Source organism: Lonchura striata, chromosome 2, assembly GCF_046129695.1.
Source record: "Lonchura striata isolate bLonStr1 chromosome 2, bLonStr1.mat, whole genome shotgun sequence".
Classification (NCBI taxonomy): domain Eukaryota; kingdom Metazoa; phylum Chordata; class Aves; order Passeriformes; family Estrildidae; genus Lonchura; species Lonchura striata.
The window spans coordinates 28,826,035-28,847,736 of record NC_134604.1 but is presented as its reverse complement, the minus strand read 5'-3'; the positions used below and the strand labels follow the sequence as shown (position 1 = coordinate 28,847,736).

At 39.7% G+C, this 21,702-nt stretch overlaps 1 protein-coding gene across 1 annotated transcript in view; it reads left to right on the top strand.

Moving 5' to 3' along the window:
• The first annotated feature begins 2,054 nt into the window (after positions 1 to 2,054).
• Positions 2,055 to 21,702, top strand: part of WARS2 (tryptophanyl tRNA synthetase 2, mitochondrial) — a 38,952-nt gene continuing 19,304 nt past the window's right edge. The window contains 3 exon segments of the mRNA XM_021549027.3: positions 2,055 to 2,166; positions 2,169 to 2,277; positions 2,279 to 2,354. Of these exon segments, the coding sequence (XP_021404702.2) occupies positions 2,055 to 2,166; positions 2,169 to 2,277; positions 2,279 to 2,354 (297 nt within the window).

The window sequence follows — 21,702 nt, the reverse complement described above, 5'->3', positions numbered from 1 at the left end:
TGCTTTAATAGATTTCTATTATCTGTATGATCATTATGTTTTTAGTGTTATGTACAAGTCTGTCAATATTTGTGTCAACAGCACATTTCAACATTAATTATTCAGAATCTATTTCCAGACTACTAGCAGCAGCATTGAGCAGGAAAAAGCACAACTCACCATACAACTGTACTATAACAGGTACTGTCATCTGATCAGCCCTTAGCCATTTCACCTATGTTTATCAGAATTCTCTGTGATACTAAGTCAAAGGTATTACAAAAGTCTCAAAACTTTACCGTTCCATTTATTAAGTTCTAATAACCTTGAAAATGAGCACTAATGCTTTTTTAGTAATAACTTAATCTTAATTCTTTAGGTTTTTTTATTGCCATATTCTACATAGCTTTTTTCTTCATCATTTTGACTCAACGCAATGTTTAACTTATTGATTTATAACCACATTATAATATTGATATATATTAGATACTGAAAGCTTTCTCCCTGGCAAACAGACCAGAAAATATTTTTGCTTTGAATTATCTGCAACTGAAAAATTGTCTTAACATTTTCTTATCACATTACATCAATTTTCTTCGCAACTTTTTGAAGATAAGTTTATATTCCATTTGTCTTCAGCATTGTGCTCTTCATGGCATCAGTTTGGAGCTCTACCTGCTCCATTTAGTCTCCAAAAGAGAATAGTTCTAGCTGGGAGATAGGAGGTAGAGCTGCTGTCCATCCCTCCCACCATCAGGTGTATTGCCTAATGCTCCACTCAGATCGTATCTTCAGTCTCACATTAATAAAGCAGCCACAGGCTTTTGTCCAATCATTTTTTCGTCTCTAGAACTAGAAAATCTCAAAATTTGATTTTTTAGCTTCTTCCCTCATGTTTCCTATATCGAGCTTCACACCACTTTGTCTAGTTAAGTTCTCAAAAAATTTTTGAGAACTTCACATTTTTGCTGAAGCATGGAATAAAAACATCAAAGATGAACATCACACAGAGAAGTTTTCAGCTGGAATTATGAAAAATATTTATAGTGATGATGCAAATGATGAAGAAAAAAATTATATATATGATTTCTGAGTTCAAGTTGAAATTATTAAAAAATCAAACTCAATTTTTTACAATTTTTATCAGAGCAGTGCCTGATACTAAAGTAAATGAAAGATTACACTCTTATGTAAGTAAAAGTGAAGAAAGAAAATGAAGAAAACAAAAAAATTAGGGTGGGCATTTTCTCAAAAGAAAATGAAAAAAGTGAAGAAAAACGAAGAAAGTAAATTAATATTACACTCGTATGTACAGAGCACTCTTCATATACAGTTTTAAAATAAAAAAATTGTCATTAACCAATGCATGAAAATGAAAATAAATAAACAGCTATGTAAATTTACAGAGAGTTTAACTACTAAACCCAGATTATAGAGTTGGGAACTTTCCATAATAATATCCTCAGTGATGGGGTTGGAGTGGGCTACTGGAAATAATCACCGGTCCAATGCACGGTGCCACTGGTACAGACCTACAAGTGCACTTTCCCGATCGCTGCTTTTTTCCCAGAGCCAGCAAGAGCAGATTCCCACAGTCACTGTCCCACGTGTTTGCAGACCTGCAGAAGAGCTCGGGTTCACATCACCTGGTGTTTTGTGGCTTCCAGCCTGAAGCTGGGAAGAAGAAAGGAGCTGGGGAGAAGCCAGGCACATTTTGCAGAGGAGCTGACAGGAGGGGTTGATGTACAATTTCTTCAGGAACTCATCAAACCTCATTAGTAATTTCGGTATTTCTTGTTTTGGCTTTGTTACTTGGGCAATGGAAAAGATATGGCACAAAGAATGGATTTGGGGATACGCTGTGTCTGAGGTGCTGAACAACAAGAGATGCTTCTGCCTCGATTTTCCGGCAGAGCAGACTGAGGGCAGAAAGCAGCTTTTGGGGGGTTTCTGCGGGGGCTGACTTTAGTTAGTTTGACAGGACAGGCAGAGTCTACGGTGCGATTCTCTCCGTGGATGAGCTGCCGCGGGCAAGGCCAGGCTGCCAAAGGATGCAGGGATGGAGGAGGCCTCGGATGGGACGCGCGACTGAGAGGAGCTATTTCAAGGGCACGCCGCAGGTGAGGCAGGAGCCAGGGAAACCGGGAACCGACGACCTTCACTCCCACAACCGCCCGTGCCCGAGCCGAGCCAGCGCCGCCCCTTCCCGGCACCCGCGCCCCGCCCGCGGCCGCTCCCGCGCCGCGCCTGCGGGACATGCGCGGACGCCGCCGGCCTCCTGCCCCGCGTCCCTCCCCCGCCTCTTCCTTCCCGCCTTTGCCATGGCGACACCGAGCGGCCTGATGCGGGCCCTACACCGCGGGACCCTCGGCCAGGTAACCGGCTTGGGGCATCTGCCCCGCCGCGTCCCGGTGTGCCCGGCCCGGGACGAGTCCCGCGCTCCGGCCGCGGCCGCCATCCCGCCCCGTGCCGCGGGCCGGGCCCGCGCATGCGCAGGGCGGGGCCGCGGGCGGGGCCGGGCCGGCTCCTGCCGCCCCTCGGGAAGCCGAGCTCAGGGGAGCCGAGCTCAGGGGAGCCGGGCTCAGGGGAGCCGAGCTCAGGGAAGCCGGCTGCCCGCCCGCCCTTCGTGCTTCTCCGGCCTTCCTTCCCGCTTCCCGGCCCCTCCTCCCCGCTTCCCGGCCCTTCCTTCCCGCTTCCCGGCTGGTCCTGGCTTGCTCCGCTCAGCAGCGGGGCGGAGGAGGCCTGAGCCGGCGAGTGGGGTCGTTCAGGCGCTGAGGTACCGCCGGGGTTTGCGAGGTTTCAGCCTTGGTCTCTGCTTCTTCCCTCGCCTTTTTAAATGCACCTGTCTTCTGCAGCAGGGAGGAAAACACCAAACCTCCTAAGTGTCTGAATGGATGTGTGTCAGCCCCTCCTCTTGGTACTTGCACGACCTCAGTGGGGTGTAGTGTTTGAATGTCTTCAGTACATTTGGGATTTTCATTGTAACACATCAGGAGCCCTCCCCGCTCACATCTTCCTCCGTTCTATTAGAAGATTAAAATAAAGGAATAACTAATTGGTTTGATTATATTTTGTAAGATAACCCCAAGCAATCAGCCAGGTCAGGTGGGTATATATTCAGTGTCATGTTTGTAGGCAGCCACCTTCATAATTTTGCATCTATTAATGGCTTGCCTTAGAAATCTAGATTTTTATCTAGCTTGTAGATTTGTTTTTAAAATGAGTGGAAGAATTTTATGACAGCAATATAACATTGCATAATTTTAGAGAATGTTTCCCCTAGGAAACAAACAATTGTGTTTTTTTCATTAAAGCATTGCTTTTCACCTTTCCAGATCCTGAATGGTATAGTATGTTTCACTAATGGAACACATTATTCAGAATGGTTGCCAGGGTTGGGTTATATGCCAGATATGTCTCATATTACTTATGAAAATAAATAGGGTAAGCAGAAGATCAAAGATTCCTTTCCATTTCATGGTGTAATCTGTGATTTTGCAGCAAGTGAATTCTGTTACTCTCAGCCATGGAGTTGATATTTTGAGCACATCAAGCTGTAACACACACTAATGCACAAAAAGTTGGTGTATATGGTGGTGAATCTGGGTAAACTACACATTGCAGGTCTATTTCAGAACCAGGATTCTTAAAATTAAGAAGTCAAGGCATATTTCATTATGTTCTAAAGCAGCTGATGACCTTGATTCTGCCCTTTCAATTGAGGAGGTAGAGTGAAAGCAGAAGAGGAAGAACCTGTTATGTCACATAAAGCTTTGATAACTGATATTTCACTTAGTAACTGTGTTCTTCTGTTAGTGAAGTAGAAGTAAGGTTTCTGCTTTATTTTTTGTTACAGAATTCATTTATGTATAAGACTGCAGTGAATTGTAACAATATAGAAGAGCTAAAGAATCTCAATATGGCATCCTCAATAAGCTTGTTGGGTGTTTCCATGTCTTGAGGTGCTTTGGTTTAATTTCATTTTCATGTGACTAAATCTTTAATTTTTCACACTTAAAATATGAACAATTATGCTGCCCCTGTATACAGAAAGCAGGTCTGGCAAAGACATCTCAAACCACTTATTATTTTTAGGACTCAGAAGTTCCTTGAAAAATATTGAAAGGATTTGAATGTGCTTATCTTTCCTGCTGCACGTGGTGACTCTTTTGGCTCTGTTCAGTATTACAACAGATGCCCTCCCCTGCTTTCATTTCTCCAGCAAAGAAATCTCATTTTTCATGCATAATAAAGAAATCTGCTCTGACTGAATATGGCTCATGTTGTATTTTAATATTTACTCTGATGTGCATTTCTTTGCCACCTCTGAGTCACCTATCAGGTCAAGATTACTTACTAGGTGCTTTATGACAAAAAAGAAAAAGCCACCACAAAGTTAGTGTTGGTTCACAGAATATTCTGAATTGGAAGGCACCCAGAAGAATCATCCAGTTCAACTCTTAAGTTAAACCCCACATGGGGGTTGAACCCACAACCCTGGTGTTGTTAGAGCACCATGCTCTGACCAATTTTTTGTAGTTTCAGATCGCCCACCCCCAAGTAACAACAGTAATTTCAGTTGTTCCTCTGATTTTAAATTTGTGAGTCTGGTGTGTTGTGGGATTTTATCACTTTTCTCTCTCACTTTAAGTGCCCTCCTGTGTCTATATGGAAAGAATTGTACTGGAATTTAAGTGGTACTCGCACTGCATCTCCAAAAAGAATTGAGGGGGAAAAATATCTTCCTTATTTGTGCTGTTCTGTTGCCACACTAGACTCGGGAGAGGTTCAGCTACTACGGTAGACAGTTTGGAACAGATCACCTATTTGCTGCCTGCTGATAAGGAATACTCAAATTTCAAGCTGGAAAAATGTTTTCCTTCAAGCTTGAGCAGTGTGTCTACTGGCACTCTTATAGTTTTGATATTTAAGTGTTCAGTAATGCAGTCATAGTCACCAGAAGACAAAATTTATGTGGTTTCAGCTTTGTTTCACTGTGATGCACAGTTCAGCACTGTGCTGGATTTGATATGCTGTGGAAAAGTTTCTCTGTATGTTTTGTTGTACGTTATTTCTAGCACACAACTTTGTAGGCATAATAAATGTGGTTAAGAAGAAAGTAATGTTTTGTTGGAGAGATTCATTATGTTTGGGGTATCTCGACTTTTAAGAGCTTATTTTCAAATTCCCTAATTTACTGTTCCTCAGTCCTCTGTACGCCAGGGCTATAGGAAGTTATTTCATCAAGTCTGTTTCTTTGATGAGACACTATTAAAAATAGCAACTGCAGGTACTCTAGGGAATTACTGATAAAATCATGAGAAATCCAACTATGGCATAACCTGTCAGTAGGAAAATTTAATCTAAAGTGAGTCAGCCAGTTGTTGTGTGTCCTGATAAAACACGGATTAGGTTTAGTCCTGGCTGTAAAGGGGAGGTAGAAGAATGGCAATGTCTTGCTTTTAATGGTCTCATGCATCACTAGATGGTTTTCAAGACATTCATCTGGAAGAACACATTTAGGTGTTATTTGCCTTCAAGAAATCAGAAGTCTTTGGCATCATTTTTCTTTTGTAAGTAACTATCAAAGTAGCTATCACTATTACAGTTACTATAAGGCTACTCTAATACCTGTATTGCTTTTGTTCCTGAAAATATCTTTTAAAGAACTTTTTGCTGCCTATTCTCCTACCCTAGTCTTCCCCTTTGGTAGGAAAGCCTTGCCTGGTCTCCACTCATGATCTGTTATAGTGGCTGTAATTATTGTTGCTGAGCTGTACGTTTTGATGTCCTACCACCTTCATCTCTTGTCAACTTTCACAGGAGTGATGCATCAGAAAGTGGATTCTCTGTTAGCTTTATGCAGTACAGAACTGCATCTTCCAGCTGCAAGGGTTGATGTTTTTTAACACAAAATCCTTTCCTCATTGGTGCTAGAATTTAATTTTATTTTTTTTTTCTGGCACTCCAAGTTGGATTTGCTGTAATGACACTCAGGACACTGACTCTAGTGCATGCTGTTCAAGTCATACAAAGAGAAAATTTGTTTGAGTCCCACTGTGCCAAGAATGTTGTTTCTACCTTGTGGTGAGTGTTGCACAGAAAATATCTCTGGTGAGTATTTAGTCAGGACCACTGCAGGTACAGGATCTTCAAGTCCAAGGAAGCCAATACAGTGGTAATCTTAGCAGCTCACTTAGGAATGTATCTGTTTCTTTACCTGAGTCAATATGTTTAAAAAAATACCACAGTATAGATCCCTGAATGTAGTTTCTCTGGTTTACTTTACAGTTTGTGACCAAAAGTGGTGCTGAAATCAAGAGGCATTTACTGCATCTTCCCCTGCTGTGGCAGCCTAATGAGTCTCGAGGCCAGTTAGACTATTCTGGCATGCTTTGTTCTTAACAAATCCACATTTGCTGTTGTTTTCCTCTAGTTATCTTCTAGGGAATTGCAAAAGATGGGTTTTGTTCACTGAGTATTGATGCTAAGCAGACTACCTCGCAGACTGCTCCTCTTTTCCTGTATTTTTGAAGATGGGAATGCCATTTTTCCTTTTTTGGTCTTCTGATACTTTGCTGGGCCTTTGTGAACCTCGGTGATTCTGGCCAGTATTATCAGTACTTTAAGAGGAGATCTTGAGGTTGTTTGGGTCTGGTGAAATTTGGTGAACATTTTGAGGAAGTATTGTTCCTTCTTTATTCAGGCCACCTAATCACTCTATTGTTACTGTGCTAGTCATGTTAATGACTGGTCATGTTTCATATTTTTTAACAAAGGTAGCTGTGAAAAAGGGAGGTAAAAATTGAATGGTTGTTTTGGAGAAGACCATTAAATTGCTTTTTCCCAGATTGCAAATAAAATCTTCAAAATTTTTAGCTATACTTACCATATGGGGCTCCAGAGAAAGGAAGTAACTGAAATTGCCATACCCTAATCCTCAAGGATTTCAAAGATTGTAGTGAAAACTACAGTGGGAGAGAGAGTTCAGTTCTCAGAATCATTCAGATGTGTTGTGAATGAAATGCAAACGATTTAAAAGCATCCATGTTCCCATCTTGAATTTGTTGCTGTCATATAGGGGTCACTTTGTTAACCATTAATGAAATGGGTCCCCAGGTGCATGTAACAAGCTGCACACATACACAGGTTACTGCAGCAGGTCAACTTCAGAATGCCTGTCCAGACACTTGTGCATTGAAATTGATGGATGAACAGGCAGATTTTTAAGTGCTTGCTCTGGATTTATGATTGTGACAGTCCCCTGTGTTGCATCTCTTTCTTCTAGAGAGCATGAAGGTTGGAAGTAGCAAAATGCTTTTGACTGAGGAAAAAAGGCTGGAAATGCAAATACCTGTTAGACAGCAAAGCCCCCAATGTTTCCTGGTGTCCAGTATGGGGTGGTTAAATATATTGTAATATACAGGACCTTTAGGAAAAATCTAAGTGATTAGAGAAATTCTTTCCATTTATGGTAGCTTCTATGTGGATTCACATGTCGAAATTGGTGCCTTTTAATTTCCTATTTTCCTCAATTTTAACATTTTTTACTATTGTTATTGGGCAGAGATACTGAAAGTTATTTAGTTACCCAGATCCTTATGAAATCAACTAGATTTAGCAACATATTCCAGCCTTTGGATTAAACCTCTGGTGTCTTCTATTCAGGTTGGAATAGAAGCTTTTCCTAATAATTTATTTTTATTTTAATCATCAAATAGCTAAATAAATAAATAGGTAAATAATAGCTAAATAATATAAGTATAATTAATCCTCTAGAGAGACTGGCTTATCTTTTAGATAAAGCAGTGGAATAGGTCTTTTTGCAAGAATGAAATCATTAGCTTTTCTATCATTTTCAGAGTGGAAGGCAAGTTAGTATACAGTGAAAATATACATTTATTGGATTTTCACTGGATTTGAGAGATGTCAGGTTTCCACACAGATTTATTAGATTTACAGTTGTAGAGAGACTTCTTGTAATCTGCCTCGCTTAGTGCCTTGTTTCTGGTGGATTTTGACCACTGTTGTAGCTGCACAGAGTGAGCCCCATCATAAACAGAAATGAAGGATCTTTGAGGCGTGAATGGGTCCTATTCATTTCATAATGGAGTTCTAACAATAAAATCTGGCAATTATAGATTGCTTTAGCAGGAAACAGCCCTTTATTCTGGCATCTTGTCAGGGCTTGGGTACAGTCCCTTCATTCTTTCTCCTTCTGGCCCTTGCTTTCAGTGTCTTGACTGAGCCTGTTTTTTCTCTTGAGAGACTTCTGATTTTATAACGTTTTTGTACAGTGAGTTTAATGAAAGATGCTATTCTGGCCATCGTGGATGTTGAAGTTTGGTGTGAATTTCTCCAGCGCACATGCTGAACAAGCATTGTGGGTCCGTCTGCAGCAGATCACCTCTGTCTCTAGAGAGCAGACTGGGGTCCCATTTTAATACTGGCTCATTGGCAGATAGAATTTCCATTTACTAATACAGCAAGTGCTATTCTAGACACTTAACAATTACTTTTTCCATGACACAAGTTGTGGTTTGTGCTGTGACTGTAGGGTTAGATGAACAAACATTTTGTGGAATTGACTCAAATTGCAGCAGGATCCAGAAGCTGAAGTGAAGAAAAACCCCAAGTCAGTTAAATCACCTTAGATCATATATTTTTTGAGTTTTGCTTGTGTTTGTAATCAGTGAATTGAAATTGTTTTCTCTTTGATTATTTGAGCCCTTGACTAACAGTCTCATTCTTGCAATCCCCAGCTCAGACCAATCATGTAGCAGATTTTATAATTTTCTGCTGTATCAAGCAAATCTATATATCCACTGGACAAGATTAAATATATTTTTGCCTCCTGAGATAAATATCCACCTTGAGAGTGTGCTGAAGTTCTTTCTGTGTGGGAGAGGAAATAGATACATATATGTATATATGTATACACACAAAAATAGACAATGAAATATATACTTACTTTTTCATATCCCTCATTCTTCTGCTGAAATGCTGAAATTGCTACCAGAAATGTAATACCCACTTGTACTTTTAGCTTCAAGTTCTTTGAATTATGCTAGGGCATGTCTCTGCTCCTTGGAGCTGGCCAAAGCAATAGAGTGAAAGTGACCCAGTTGCTTCAGTGATGACTGTACAATAACTGAATGAAGAATAAGTGTTGTTTGAAATTAGGGGTTTCCTCAGTTTTCATGGTGTTGCACGTAGTTCATGTTATAAACTACTGCAAGGATGTTGTCTTTGTAACAGGCAGATAAAACCCTTCTATGCTTCATTTGTATTTAGATTACACTTTCATAAACTGTTCAGACTAGGAATTTCTTTTTGTTTAGACTACCTGTATTATTTATGGATAAGCAGTTTAGAGCTTTACAGTACAGATTAGAAGGTGAATTAAATGCTTCTTATTGGTATTTCAAAGTGTGGTAAGGCCATCTCATTCACTTATGTAGGTGGTTGCCAATATTTACATTCCTGTGCAGAAAGATCCTATAGTTGGATAGTGCTGTATTTCCATTTTTGAAGCTCAGAGTTTCTGTAAGAATCTTACAATTCCCAGAAGTATTCAGAAGCTGAAAGGAGATGAAATTGCATACATTCTCCATTCTGACAGATGGGACATGCATTGTTCTGAATCCCATCGTTGTTTCTGATCACATATGCTCAGTGACAATTAGTTACTGTATATTGGTCTGCATAGTGTTGTCCTCAGAGTCTGGCTGACCTGTTAATCTCATTTGAAGGTTGTCGGACAGCATTAAAAAAGAATGAATTGCAAATGTCTTCACAACTTCCTAGTCTCACCATCATCTTTTCCTTTTGCCAGGTGCACAGTTTTGACTTTGAAATCTGTGTGTGATAGCTGTACCTTGGGAAAGATATAGTAGCGTTTCCATGTTAATAAAAGATTCCAGGCTTCCTGATGATCTCACCTGACATCCACATAACAGCTGTTGTTGTCATTTGTTTTCACACTTGTGAATGCTCCAATATCCCTGTCCTTTGGCAGTGAGATTGCTAAATGGCTTGTTTTGTCTGTATCCAACAGTCAGGAGATGTTCTTTTCATGGATTCTGCCTTAATCTTATGTTTCATGGGCATTCACTTCTCTGCTTACCAGCATTGCTTTTTACAAGAAAAACAGCAAATAAATATGGGGAGGTACAAAGTTTTAACAACAGAACCACATTATGCTACCCTTCCTAAATATAATCTTTTTATAGCTACATCAAAGTTTTTGTCAAAGGTGGTCTTTGACTTTTTCTTGAATTGGGTTATCCATTTGCAAATATTTTTCTTGAAATCACATACTTGCCAAGATGTGGAAAGACTTTACTTAATAGGCATCCATAGGGTGCTTTCCGTTTCCATGGAAGAACAAAACAGTTTCAAACATTTCAAAGCCTCTTTGTTGCTTATGTAAAGGGAATGAGGGGTCCAGCCCTCTGAATTCCTGACCGAATCTCATTTTGCATCTCTGCTGGCAACAAATTAGCCCATGTAATTTCTGCAGTCAAGTTCACATTCTGCTCTTCATGCAGTTCTAGAGTGTTTTGTTGGGTACTTTTTTTTTTTTACGATATCTACATTTTGGATCTTTGCAGGGTTAAAGCCATGTCAGCACTCTGACTCTTGCTCATCAAGAAGGTCACAACAGCCAGAGGTGCTGTCACTCCCTCCAAAGGGACGTTTTCATGTTGACCATTCAACATTGTAAGTCTCCAGTATTCAGAATACTTGCCAGTACCTAAAGAAAATGGAGTATTGTACATTTATGGAGTACTAACATTAAAAACACTTGGCTTTTTTTGCACTGATATACTCCACAGGGTACATCCAAACTGGGAGTTGGTGATTTGCCTGGCTTTCTGTGGGCCAGTTTCAATCATACAGGTAAGTTAGCAAGGACTATTTCATCTCCTCTTTAAGACAAGTAAAGCAGTGAGTGTCACACACAAACTAGGCAACTTTTCATTTGATGTTTCTGGGCTCAAGCTGTCTAATAAGCAACTCACAACTTGCTGTCACCATTCTTATCCCACTTGGCTACATTCTCTTGACCAGAGCACAAATGAACACTTGTGTTTGTCCCTCTCATCTATTGCTCATCTGTTGTTTGTCCTTTTTGTGGAAATAGACCAGCCTGGTGATTTCAGGACCAGCCTGTGCTGATAACAACAGTTTTAATGTAGTCTGTAGTTTTTTTAATTCTCCAGAAGTCTCTTATGCAAGTGTGATTATTATGTCTAAAATACTTAAATTTATGGAAGTCTCTCCAGCATAGACAAGGAGTACCAGCCATAGGACTTTCGTTGTGCATCATTATGAAATTTACTGGGATTTCCACATTCTAAAGCCTCTCAACATCCACCAGGTGGTTTTAAAACTTTTCTGTTCACCTGAGATGAATTTCATGCTGTGACCACAAGGTGAAAGTTTTTGAACAGCTGTGTTAATTTTGGCCCCATGTGAAACAAAGCCAACTTTTTTGTGCTACAGGAAATTGCCAAATAAAATAATGGAGAGGAAATGAACTACTCTTTGAGTTTCTAGGACAATATTCTGAAGAAACATAGTCATTCCAAACAAAAAGTATTTTTTAAAAAATATCCTTCTAGATGTAAGTTGATATTCTTTGTTTATATCCCATAGGGTAATCTTAGTAGCAAGCTGACTCCTCACTTGAAGAAAATATATTAAAAAATTACAATAAAATCTCTTCCAGCTAGAGGTCAGAGAAAGAGCAAGAGCAATCAGATGGTTTTAAGATATTTGGATACCACTGCGATCAAAAACATAAAACTTCTCTAATTTCTTTGTGAGGGAAGTATTTAGTTGTGGGGGTATTCTTTAGCCTTCTGTCTCGTTTTACTTCAAGATTGTTAAGGTTTTGGTACTTAGAATAGTGTAATATATTAAAATTACAGCAACCTTTAGTATATCTATATTAATATGTTATATAATTTAGAAATAAAGACTTTTCACTGCATTTTGACAGTTCCATGTATTTCTTGTAGCAAAATAAATGTGAGTTGTTCACTTGTTGCTATTACATTTATTCTGTTGAGCAATGTACACTTCTAAATGTGGGCATGTACCAGTTTACGGGTGTTAAATGTTAACTTGTACTTCCCATCTTTCAACAATACAGAATGGTTTTTCAAAGCTTGTCAGTGTTCAGCTGCTATCAGTGAAAAGGCCTCAGTTCTTGCACTTTTGATGAATGCAGTTAGAACTTGAAATGCCATGAGATCTAATCTATCTAAATAAAATTCTGATTCCTTTTCCATCCTCTTTGGTCATCTGACTTTGACTTAAATCACGCATATGTAATGTTATGGGCTCAGAGGATTAGAACAGACCCTGTTTGGGGTGCTCTGGTGTTTCACATGGCCCAAAATAAAGTGCCCTTACATCTTTATCAACATATGACCTTTTTTCCTTTTTTTCTATTTTTTTTTTAATAAGAAACCTCTCTAAGCACTTTTCTGAAATGCTTTCTTTTTCTTACTCTAGGAAACTTTTCTTTACATCTGGTCTGAATCTTTCTTACTTCATCTTAAACTCATTGTTTAACACCTTTTACTTTCATAGTCTTCCTTCCACTGGACTAAAAACACTTTGGACTTGGTTAAACTTCTATGGCCTCTTTCTACCATTCTTTTGAAATGCAGGACCTGTGGCTTGAGTTCATCCTCATCCTGAGTAAAATGAGCAAATTGTTTCTGTCTCCTGGATTTTCATCCTATTCATATATTTCTGTGCAATTTTGGGTGTGGTTTATAAATGTGGTGGTTTTGCAGCTCCATGATATTGATTCATGCTCATCTTTTAAAATATTACAAACCCAAGACCCTGTTCTGTAGTTGTTGGCCTGTGTTGCATGTGCCTCCTTCCTGTGTTTTTGTGATTGAGTAGATTTTTCTATACAAATCTGTGTACTTTTACCTGGTAAATAGCATTCTGTTTTTTCAGACCATTTCTTTGTTTTGTCAAGATTATTTTGAGCCCTTATCATTCTTCTAACTTGTTTTGTCTGCAGATTTAATGAATACTCCATTTCATCATCTAGATTTTGTTATTTTGAGATATGAAAATATCAAATAATACTGGACCCAGCACAAAACCCTTAAAAACTATATTTGATATATCCTTCCCCAACCACTGTAAGTCATCAATAAGTGCTGTTTTCAGGATTTTTTTTCTCTCTCCAGTTTCACCCCCAGCATATAATATTGTATTCGAGGTGCTATTTCTCTAGCTTGTTGGAAGCTGAGATGGTATTGGAATTTAATGAAAAGTAGAATATAATCTTTAGTATTTCATTTCCATTCTAGCATCTCTTGTGCTATGGAAGGCTATCAATGTTTTTGAGAGGCACTAGTTCTTGAGAAATACTGCTGTCTTCTGTTATTTTTGTATTTTCTTCAAAGTTCATTATTTGTTCCTGTATCTTTCCAGGAACTGAAGTTGAGCTGACTGATACAGAGTAACTCCATGAGGTCACAGAACACAAGGCCCTCTGAGTTCCCTGGCCTGGTGCTTCCATTCTTTGTGGGGCTGCATATGGTTCAGAAAGAAGCCAGACCTGATGGGTGCTTTGGGGAACTTTTTTCAGGAAGGCACGTGTGCCTGAAAACTTTAGTTGTTGCTGGTTCAACTGCATTGTTCAGTGAACAGTAAACTACTTTTTATATGGATTTGTATCTTAAGGGTGTTCTTCACAGTGTAGCAAAGGTTCTCCCTCTTCTTTTCCCTGGTGCCACTTCTTCCAAGCAATGCCTGCAGTACTTACTGGAATTGTCAAATTCTCAGCTTTTGAGCATTGAGTGCATTATCTGATGGTTTTGGAAGCAGCATGTGCCAATACAACCTTACCTTCCTGCCCTGCCTGCCTGGCCAGAATGTTCCTGCTGATAGTTCAGGCTTAGCTCCTGCTGCAGCTTCCTATCAGTGAGGCACTAATTACCTTCCTTATGTGGTAATTGTCAAAAAATACAGTTATAAAAATTTGTCAAAAATATATTGTTATAAATTCCTTTAGCCTTTCACCTACCCTGGGTGAAATGGAGTGATAAGATCTGCAGTTAATGATTATGGTTAGATAGATTGACTGGAGAAACTAAAACTGCCCCAGCTTTAAAAAGGCAAGTAAATGGTTTGAGAATCATGAATCAGGGTTAAGGTTGCATAAGGCAGCATCTGAGGCCATTAATTGCAGTTCTGTGCACACGTTTGAAACACAGGAGGTGCAGAAGTAGTGCATGTTTCAGTGTGCATAGGACCTGCTCTGTAGCTGGGTTATGGCTCAGCTTTGAAGAGGAGCTCTAACATGCTGTCCTTCAAGTTGATGTGGAGAACTGTTAAGGAGCACAGCATGAAAAATAAAAACCACCAGGCTGTGTCCTTGCTAAGGAAGGGATTGTGGTTTAGGGTAAGATTGGTGACCACTGCTGGCTGCATGCAGACCCGGTGCTTGGTTCCTTCACCAGCTCTGCACAAATGTTAGCACAGGCTCTTGTCCCAAGCCTCTGTGGAGAACTGGGGCCAGCTCTTCTGAGCCGGGAGGCTGCTGGCAGCCTCCAGGTGCCTAAGCAGAGGTTGTATCCCCTGTTCCACTCCACACGGGAGAGGAGGGTCTGTGGCTGCCTGAGGTCCAGAGGAACCTTGTGGTGTGTGGCGGCAGAGCTGCGGCAGCCTGCTGGAGATAGCGCTGGGCTCTGTCAGTGCAGCTGTCATTAGCACCCCGCGTGGCACGTGGGGCTCATAAAGCAAATGAAAGAATCCACTTGTGGGATGCAGGCAGCCACATGAAAGGAGCCATGTGCTGAGTCATCTGTACCAAGGCAGCGTGAGAGGGCAGCCTAACCCAGCCGCGGCTTCACTGAGTTCTTGTGCTAGCCCTAGAGGGCAGAGTTAAATTTATTGGGTGGAGTTAGTATGTGCTGTTAGTATTCCCCCTTCAAATGTGTCTTTCATTTGAAATATAAATATTAAAGTCCTACTGAAGTTTGAGTGCATTTGACATTCAAGAAAGAGATACTAAGCAGTTCTGTTTAAATCTTAATTTACTTCTGTTTCTAGGCAATGGAATCTTTACTCAGAAGCTATTTATCTGAAAACTTGCTCTGGTATAAATATGTTTATTTCTAATTTAATGTTAGATCTTTAGTCTCTCATTTTAAGAATTAAGCATGTTGAAATAGCATTTGTACCAGATGAATTTGACGTACATTGAATTATCAGATCAAAATAAACATGTTTAAAGGTTTCTACAGCAAGTTTGCAGAGAAGTAATTGCACTAAAAACTATAAAGGAAACAAAGTATGTAATACATACACTGCTCCTAAGTTTCCCTTTTCCTTCATTTTTTTTTTTTTTTCTTTCTGTAACAACATTAATACTTAAATTGTCCCAATTAGGCTTTAAAATTTATGGTTTAGCTACTAAAATCTGACTTGTCTGGCTTCCCTTCATTTTGCTGCTTAATAACTGTCTCAAGACAGGTTTTGCTAAGCCAGTGTTAGCAGATGAACATATTCTTTTAGCAACCAGAGCTTTGAAGTTGCAAAGTATTAATAAGGGAAATAAATAAATTGTAGACAGATGCAAAAGATGCAGTAGTTGGTAACTTTTGTCAGCCAAAGAATTTCTTTTGTCTCTGAGGTTGGAGCAAGGTTTTGCTTGTGTTGTTTTGGTTTTATTTTTCTTTCCTTTTTGATCCCTGTTGAGAGGATCTTCTTGTTAGAAATTCCAAATTTTCCAGTTTCTGTGTTGCATGCATGTCTGTGTTTGCTTATGCTGCTCTTTCTTCCCTTTGACTTCCACATTTTCTTTTTGTCTGGCAAATTTGAACTCGCTTCAGCTTGGGACAGCTGGGGCAAAATGAATCCCCATGAATAAAATTATAACAAGAAGAGCAAAGTCTGTGAATGATCCTTTGCTGTTTCCTGAGTCGTTCCAGTGTCATTAATCAGTGCTGGTGCTGTGGAGCCTTGTGGTGTGTTATGTCGCCAGCACAGCAGCTTCTCCATCCCTTTCCCCCACCCCCTGCATGCCTACACAGTGGGGAAAACTAGAGAGGGAAGCCATCAATCTTCCCTGTCCTACATGTCAGCAGCGATTCTCCTGTCGACTTCCTGCTCTCTCTGTCGTGCCCACCACCTGTGTTTAGAATTAGCTCTGATGCTGTGGATCTCACTTGGCTCTTCACCTGTTCTGCCCCGAGTAAATGGCTGTTCAAATAAAGCAGAGCAGCTAAATGCTATAGCATGTGAATGGTAACCATCGCTGTGGCTTGGGGGGTGATTTCTGTTGCAGCTGCTTTTGTAATACTGTCATAATTTTCTGTAACATTATGGGGTTTGGGTCTAAAATCTCTTGCTTTTGTTTCAGCCCAGTGTGAGTTTGTGAGTCAGTCTTTTTATTATTTAGAAATTAAAATATTTATAAGATATATTATAGATGGAGGCATAAGCCTATCTCTTATCTGTTAGGCTGCTGGGATAAAGTCATTAACAAAGTCCAATGAAACTAGTTAGTCCAAAGCTTTGTCCTTACCTTCAGTCACTCCAAGGATATAATTAGCAAAGCCTCCTTTGAGTTTGACTTTGGAGATGTGTCTGTCTCCCCTATGACTGAGTAGATTGAGAAGCTGACAGGCACTGCCTCTGTACTTTCAGGGCAGGATTGATGTGATCATTTAATGGTTTGTTTGTTAAACAATAGATCTTAACTGGACTCCAACCAGCCACATTTTTATGTATGCTTTTATGTAATTTTATAACATGCCTATGCCAAAATAAAAGGAGAAAACAATCCTGAGAATTGTTTGTTTACTGGCAGCTTTCTCCTACGTCCTTGAATGGGTGCTACATTTTTCTGTTTTTAAAATCCAAAAGACACTAAAGCATAGGCATAAGGTTACCCTATAATAGTAGCTTGTCTGCTGTCATTTCAAGCATGTGATAGCAATATTTATGTGGAGTTGTAAAGAAGAGAGATTCTGAAAACCTAAATTTTGTGAATGCTTTCACTTGATTTTATTTCTGTAACTCTTTGTGAAGGGGGAACTGTTTTACGACTGATTTTACTACATATTTGAGATGCAGTTTTTTCTTGACTGTACCAGGCAAATATGTGTATCCAACACATAAATAAATTCTTGTGTTCAGCAGTGACAGAATTCGTAAAGCTAAACATGAAATGTATAACTAGGATACCAAGAATTTAATGTAACATGGGATGCTTGGATCTGCATGGACTTTTCCTTGAATCAGCTTTGGTGTGTCTTCCAGTTCTGGCACATCTGTCTCATGATAGGGAATTATTGTGGTTTTGACTGCTGAATTGAGTCCTTGACAGTTGTAGCTCACCTTCCATACAGAGAAAAGTTCTGCTTTGGTCTCAGAGAGCAGAATTGGATTTTTGGAAGCTGTCATCTTTCCTGTTTTACATTGAAAATGGATATGGCCATGCTACAGGATGGCAGGACCAGATTTTAGCCATCCTACTCTGGGATAAGGATGTAATGCTTATTCCTGATTATTTGAGAGCATTTGGATGTTGATATTTTTTCAGTATAAGGAGTAGCAGTTGATCTCATGACAAAAGGGAGGTTAGGTGAGAGAACACCTGAATCTTAATGGGTTTGGGGCCAAACTTCATTCGGTGATGCAGCTGAGAAATACACTGTGGTGTTTAGAATTGCCCTGCAGAGGTCTTTTAGAGAGAAAACAAATAGTAGGTGCTAAGTCATCTGTCAGATGCAGCACTCCTAGCAGGCATGAGGACTGACATGCAGAACTACTGGCGTAGGTGCACACACCACACAGAGTTAAACATATGAACAGCAGGCTCACACTGTGCTTACTACAGATGTCTGAATGAGTGAGTGCCTGTGGGCTGGAGCTGCATGTCTTGTGGCTTTCACTCTGCTCCATTGGGAAGTCTTCACTCCTTTTGTTTTTATCCTTTTCCAGCTCCAGTACTTTGGAACACACAGCTCCCATCCCCTGACCTAACAGCTCCATTGAAGTGCATTCCAGCCCCATGATTTCATGGTACCAGGCAGAAGTCCCCTGCCATGCTGCTATGCTGCCCGCTGCTTCTCACGGAGTGAACAAACAGGGAACATAAACTCTCTCCAAAGGAGCAATGTTCTTTGTATATTTTTAGTGCAAGAAATCCAAGATTCATTTGAGGGTGTTTTGTGTGGGCTTTTTTTAATATAGACTTCTGCTAACACAATGGAATATTTCATGCCACCCTGTTTGCTGTAACTTCTCGTGCTTTATGTTGTTAAATGGAATCAAAGGAGTTAAAGATGAAAGACTTCTAGTCAACTGGTTCCTCAGCTGGGAGCCAGTGTGGGTTTGTTCTTTGTAATGGATTTGCTAATGCTTTACTCAGGTTCAGCCTAGCTCAGTTTTCATTATTGGATTTACTTATTTCTGTGAATTCTCTACTTCAGGTTAAGTAATTGCTGAGCTTAGGCTGAATATAATACTGCTACTGTTTGTTTCTAATGTTTCACTTGCTATTTATTGCCCTTATACTGAACAAACCTTTTGTAAGTATATGTTTACCATTTGAACATACAAAGCACCATTAAAGATGTCATGCTTGCCTTCACAGGTATTCTCTTTAATGTATAGAGAACTTCATTCTTTCTTTATATGAAACTGTGTCCATTTAACATTGTACATTGTGTGTTTTCTTTTCAACATGTAGTGTGTTACCAGATGCTAACTTACATAGTATTACAACAAACCTACCTTTCATTAGCTTATTGTTAGCCTTTGAATATTTGGAGTTAGTACAGTATTTGAACACACAGTTTATGCTGAGACACTGATGTCTTGTATTTTCTTGGTGAAAAACATTCTCAGACTGCCTCTTTAAATATCACTATTGCATTTTTATATATTGAGTGTATTAAGGAACACAATTTTGCCAATATATCCAATATTTTTATAATAACATCTACAAACTGGACAGTGATCCGAGAAGTTGAAAAGGCAGATAATGAACATGTTAGCAGAAATATTCGAAGCAAGGACTCCATCTGCAAAGGAACTGAGTCTGTCTGACTTGGGGACCAACCAAGTTTCTAGACAGAGCTGTTCTCCACAGGCTCAGGGTGTCAGCACCTTTTGGGTCAAGGTGTTGGCACATGAACTGATCTGTGCTGACTGCACAGAAATTCCTGTGCCTGGTATATAACACACAGTTACCACAGTGCAGAGCTGCTCCTGCACTGAAGTAGCACCAGCTTCAAGTCCCAGGGAAAAGAAGCAGTAACATGGAGACATGTCAGGTGATGCTGTCTTTTACTAGGCTGAAGTTGGAAGATATGCAAGTTTCTGCACTATGCTTTAATTTGGTCATCCTAAGATACTTTAATTGATGTGGGTCCATAGTGGATTTCTGGTGCATTATAACATTTCTTAACTTCTATAACCATGCAGGTAAAAAACATATTTTTTATGAAGTGACTGGAGTCAAGACAGTAATACCTTAATTAGTAATAATAGTAATAATCTTAACATGGCATTCTCTGTGCCTTCTTACAGTAAGAGCTGTATATAAAGAGCTGTATGTAAGAGCTCTCTGGGGAAGCAAGGGGTGTAAAGTACAAGTGGAGGAAGAAAAGAATACTGGAGGAATGAAATTGTCTGATAAGAAAATGGAGAGTAGGGCTGTAAGAATTATGGTCTGTGAAGAAGAGATGTTGTTAAACAGGCATGTAAATGGGCAACAGTAAGCAACCAGTACTATGGGGAGAAGTAATTGTGGGAATGAGCATCAGGATTTGAACTTAGTGAGCAGAGATGCGGACATGAAAAAAGGTTATGTGCTCTGACGAACAACCAGCTGTTCTGGGATCCCAGTAGGTCAACTATTTCCTCCCTGACTTCTTATTGAGTTAGTTAAGAAACATAGGAAGCAAAAAACAAATGTTATGCTTGTGAAGTAGTTGTTGCATTGCCTAGCAGCTGCTCTAGACCTGTAGTAAATAGAAGTACACCTCTGAAGTCAAGTGAATCCCAAGTTTCACTAAGACTTCATCTCATTTATACACATTGGAATGTTGAATGCCTCCTGCAAGAGAGCACCTGGCCCTTCTCAATGTTAACAGGAGGCTGGCTGCAGTCCTGGACCAGGCAGTAGCTTAGTGGGAGGTGAGTGGATTCTGTGAGGGGTGAGAAATGCTCTGATGGAAGTTCATAGGAAGACAAGGGATCAAATGCCAAGTGAGAGATTGAGTATCATAATTCCATTTTTGTGTAATGAAGAAAAGAGGCACATGGGTGGTCAAGGACTGCAACACAAGGACTGGAGGCTGGAATTGCTGTTGGAAGAAGTGGTGTGCTATTCGTTGCTTCAAGTGACTACCTTGAAGCTCCTGTGCTGGAGGTTCTCCAAGAGCACTTAGAAACTGACTCAAGAATATACTAGAAGTCTAGAAGACATCTGGGATGGGGTGAAAGGGTTGCCATCAAGACTTAAATGTGTAGGCATTTATATGAGCAGGAGAAATTAGCATGGCAGCTAACCCAAAGCTGCTCTTGTCTGTCAGCACAAACACTTAATATTGGGTAAGAAAATTGTCTTGATCTGAAAAACAAGCTTACTTTAGAAGAAAAGATAATTTTTCAGCAAATTTACAACGAAATAGTCTAGGCTTTTCTGAGTTATAGATCATGCTTAAAAGTGATGAAGTCCTATTCCACTTTGAAACACTTTCTCATTAATTTTTCTCAAGTCTGTTTCAAAATTAATTAAGTCAATTTGAAGTCCTTTTTTTAATAGTTAGAAGTAATGGTACTTGGCCTTGACTTTTATTGCCATTTTGTGTGGTTTAATAGTTGTATAACTTTTTTTTTCTCCCACACACATTTGTAAGAGATTCACAGAAAAGAAAACAGACTACATCAGTAAATAAATTCTTCCTGCTAAGTTATAGATGTTGCTCATAAAATTTAGCGGGGAAAAAAATCATGCAGCCACAGACATAATGAAGTTGATTATCCTGCCACAGGACAGAATCTGAGGATTCGTATTGTATTCACTGTGGTGGGGGGGAACCCTCATTTATAAGTTGAGCAGTCTTGCATGCTCTTGTAACTTGGCATGTAGCAAGCATTTTCACATAAAACATTGCTGTTCTACTTCTGAATATGGTGGAATTCTTTGGGAAGGTCAGGGAGGTAATTGATCATATGTTGACAGCTCCGGGCTCTGAGAAAATGGTCAGATGGAGGGCTGGGATGCAGGAAAACAAACTTTCAGAGATGGTAACTGTCACTTAGCCAAGCTATACATGTTTCAAGCTTTTTAATCTTTGCTCACAGCCTCAACTTCTTAGTCTTTTTTTTGTTTGTTTTTGCTGTTTCTCTGTGAACTCTTTTCTGATGTTGACATTTTACTGGTCCTGATGCATGGACAGTGTTCCAGGTGTGATCTTGAGCTATAGCCATATTTCTTTATAGAGCTCTTTTAGAAATTCTATTGCTTCCAAAATGGGGAGTTTCAGAACTTTGATGATCTCTTTCATTATTCTTTGACCTTTGGGTCAAGAAGTAGGTTTCTTTCAGGAACTGCTCAAAATGTTCTTTGCAGCTAGAAAAATAAGACTTCAATGTCCATGGGAGTTAGGATGGCAATCTACTGGGACATTGCATGAATTTACAACAAAAATGTTTGAATTT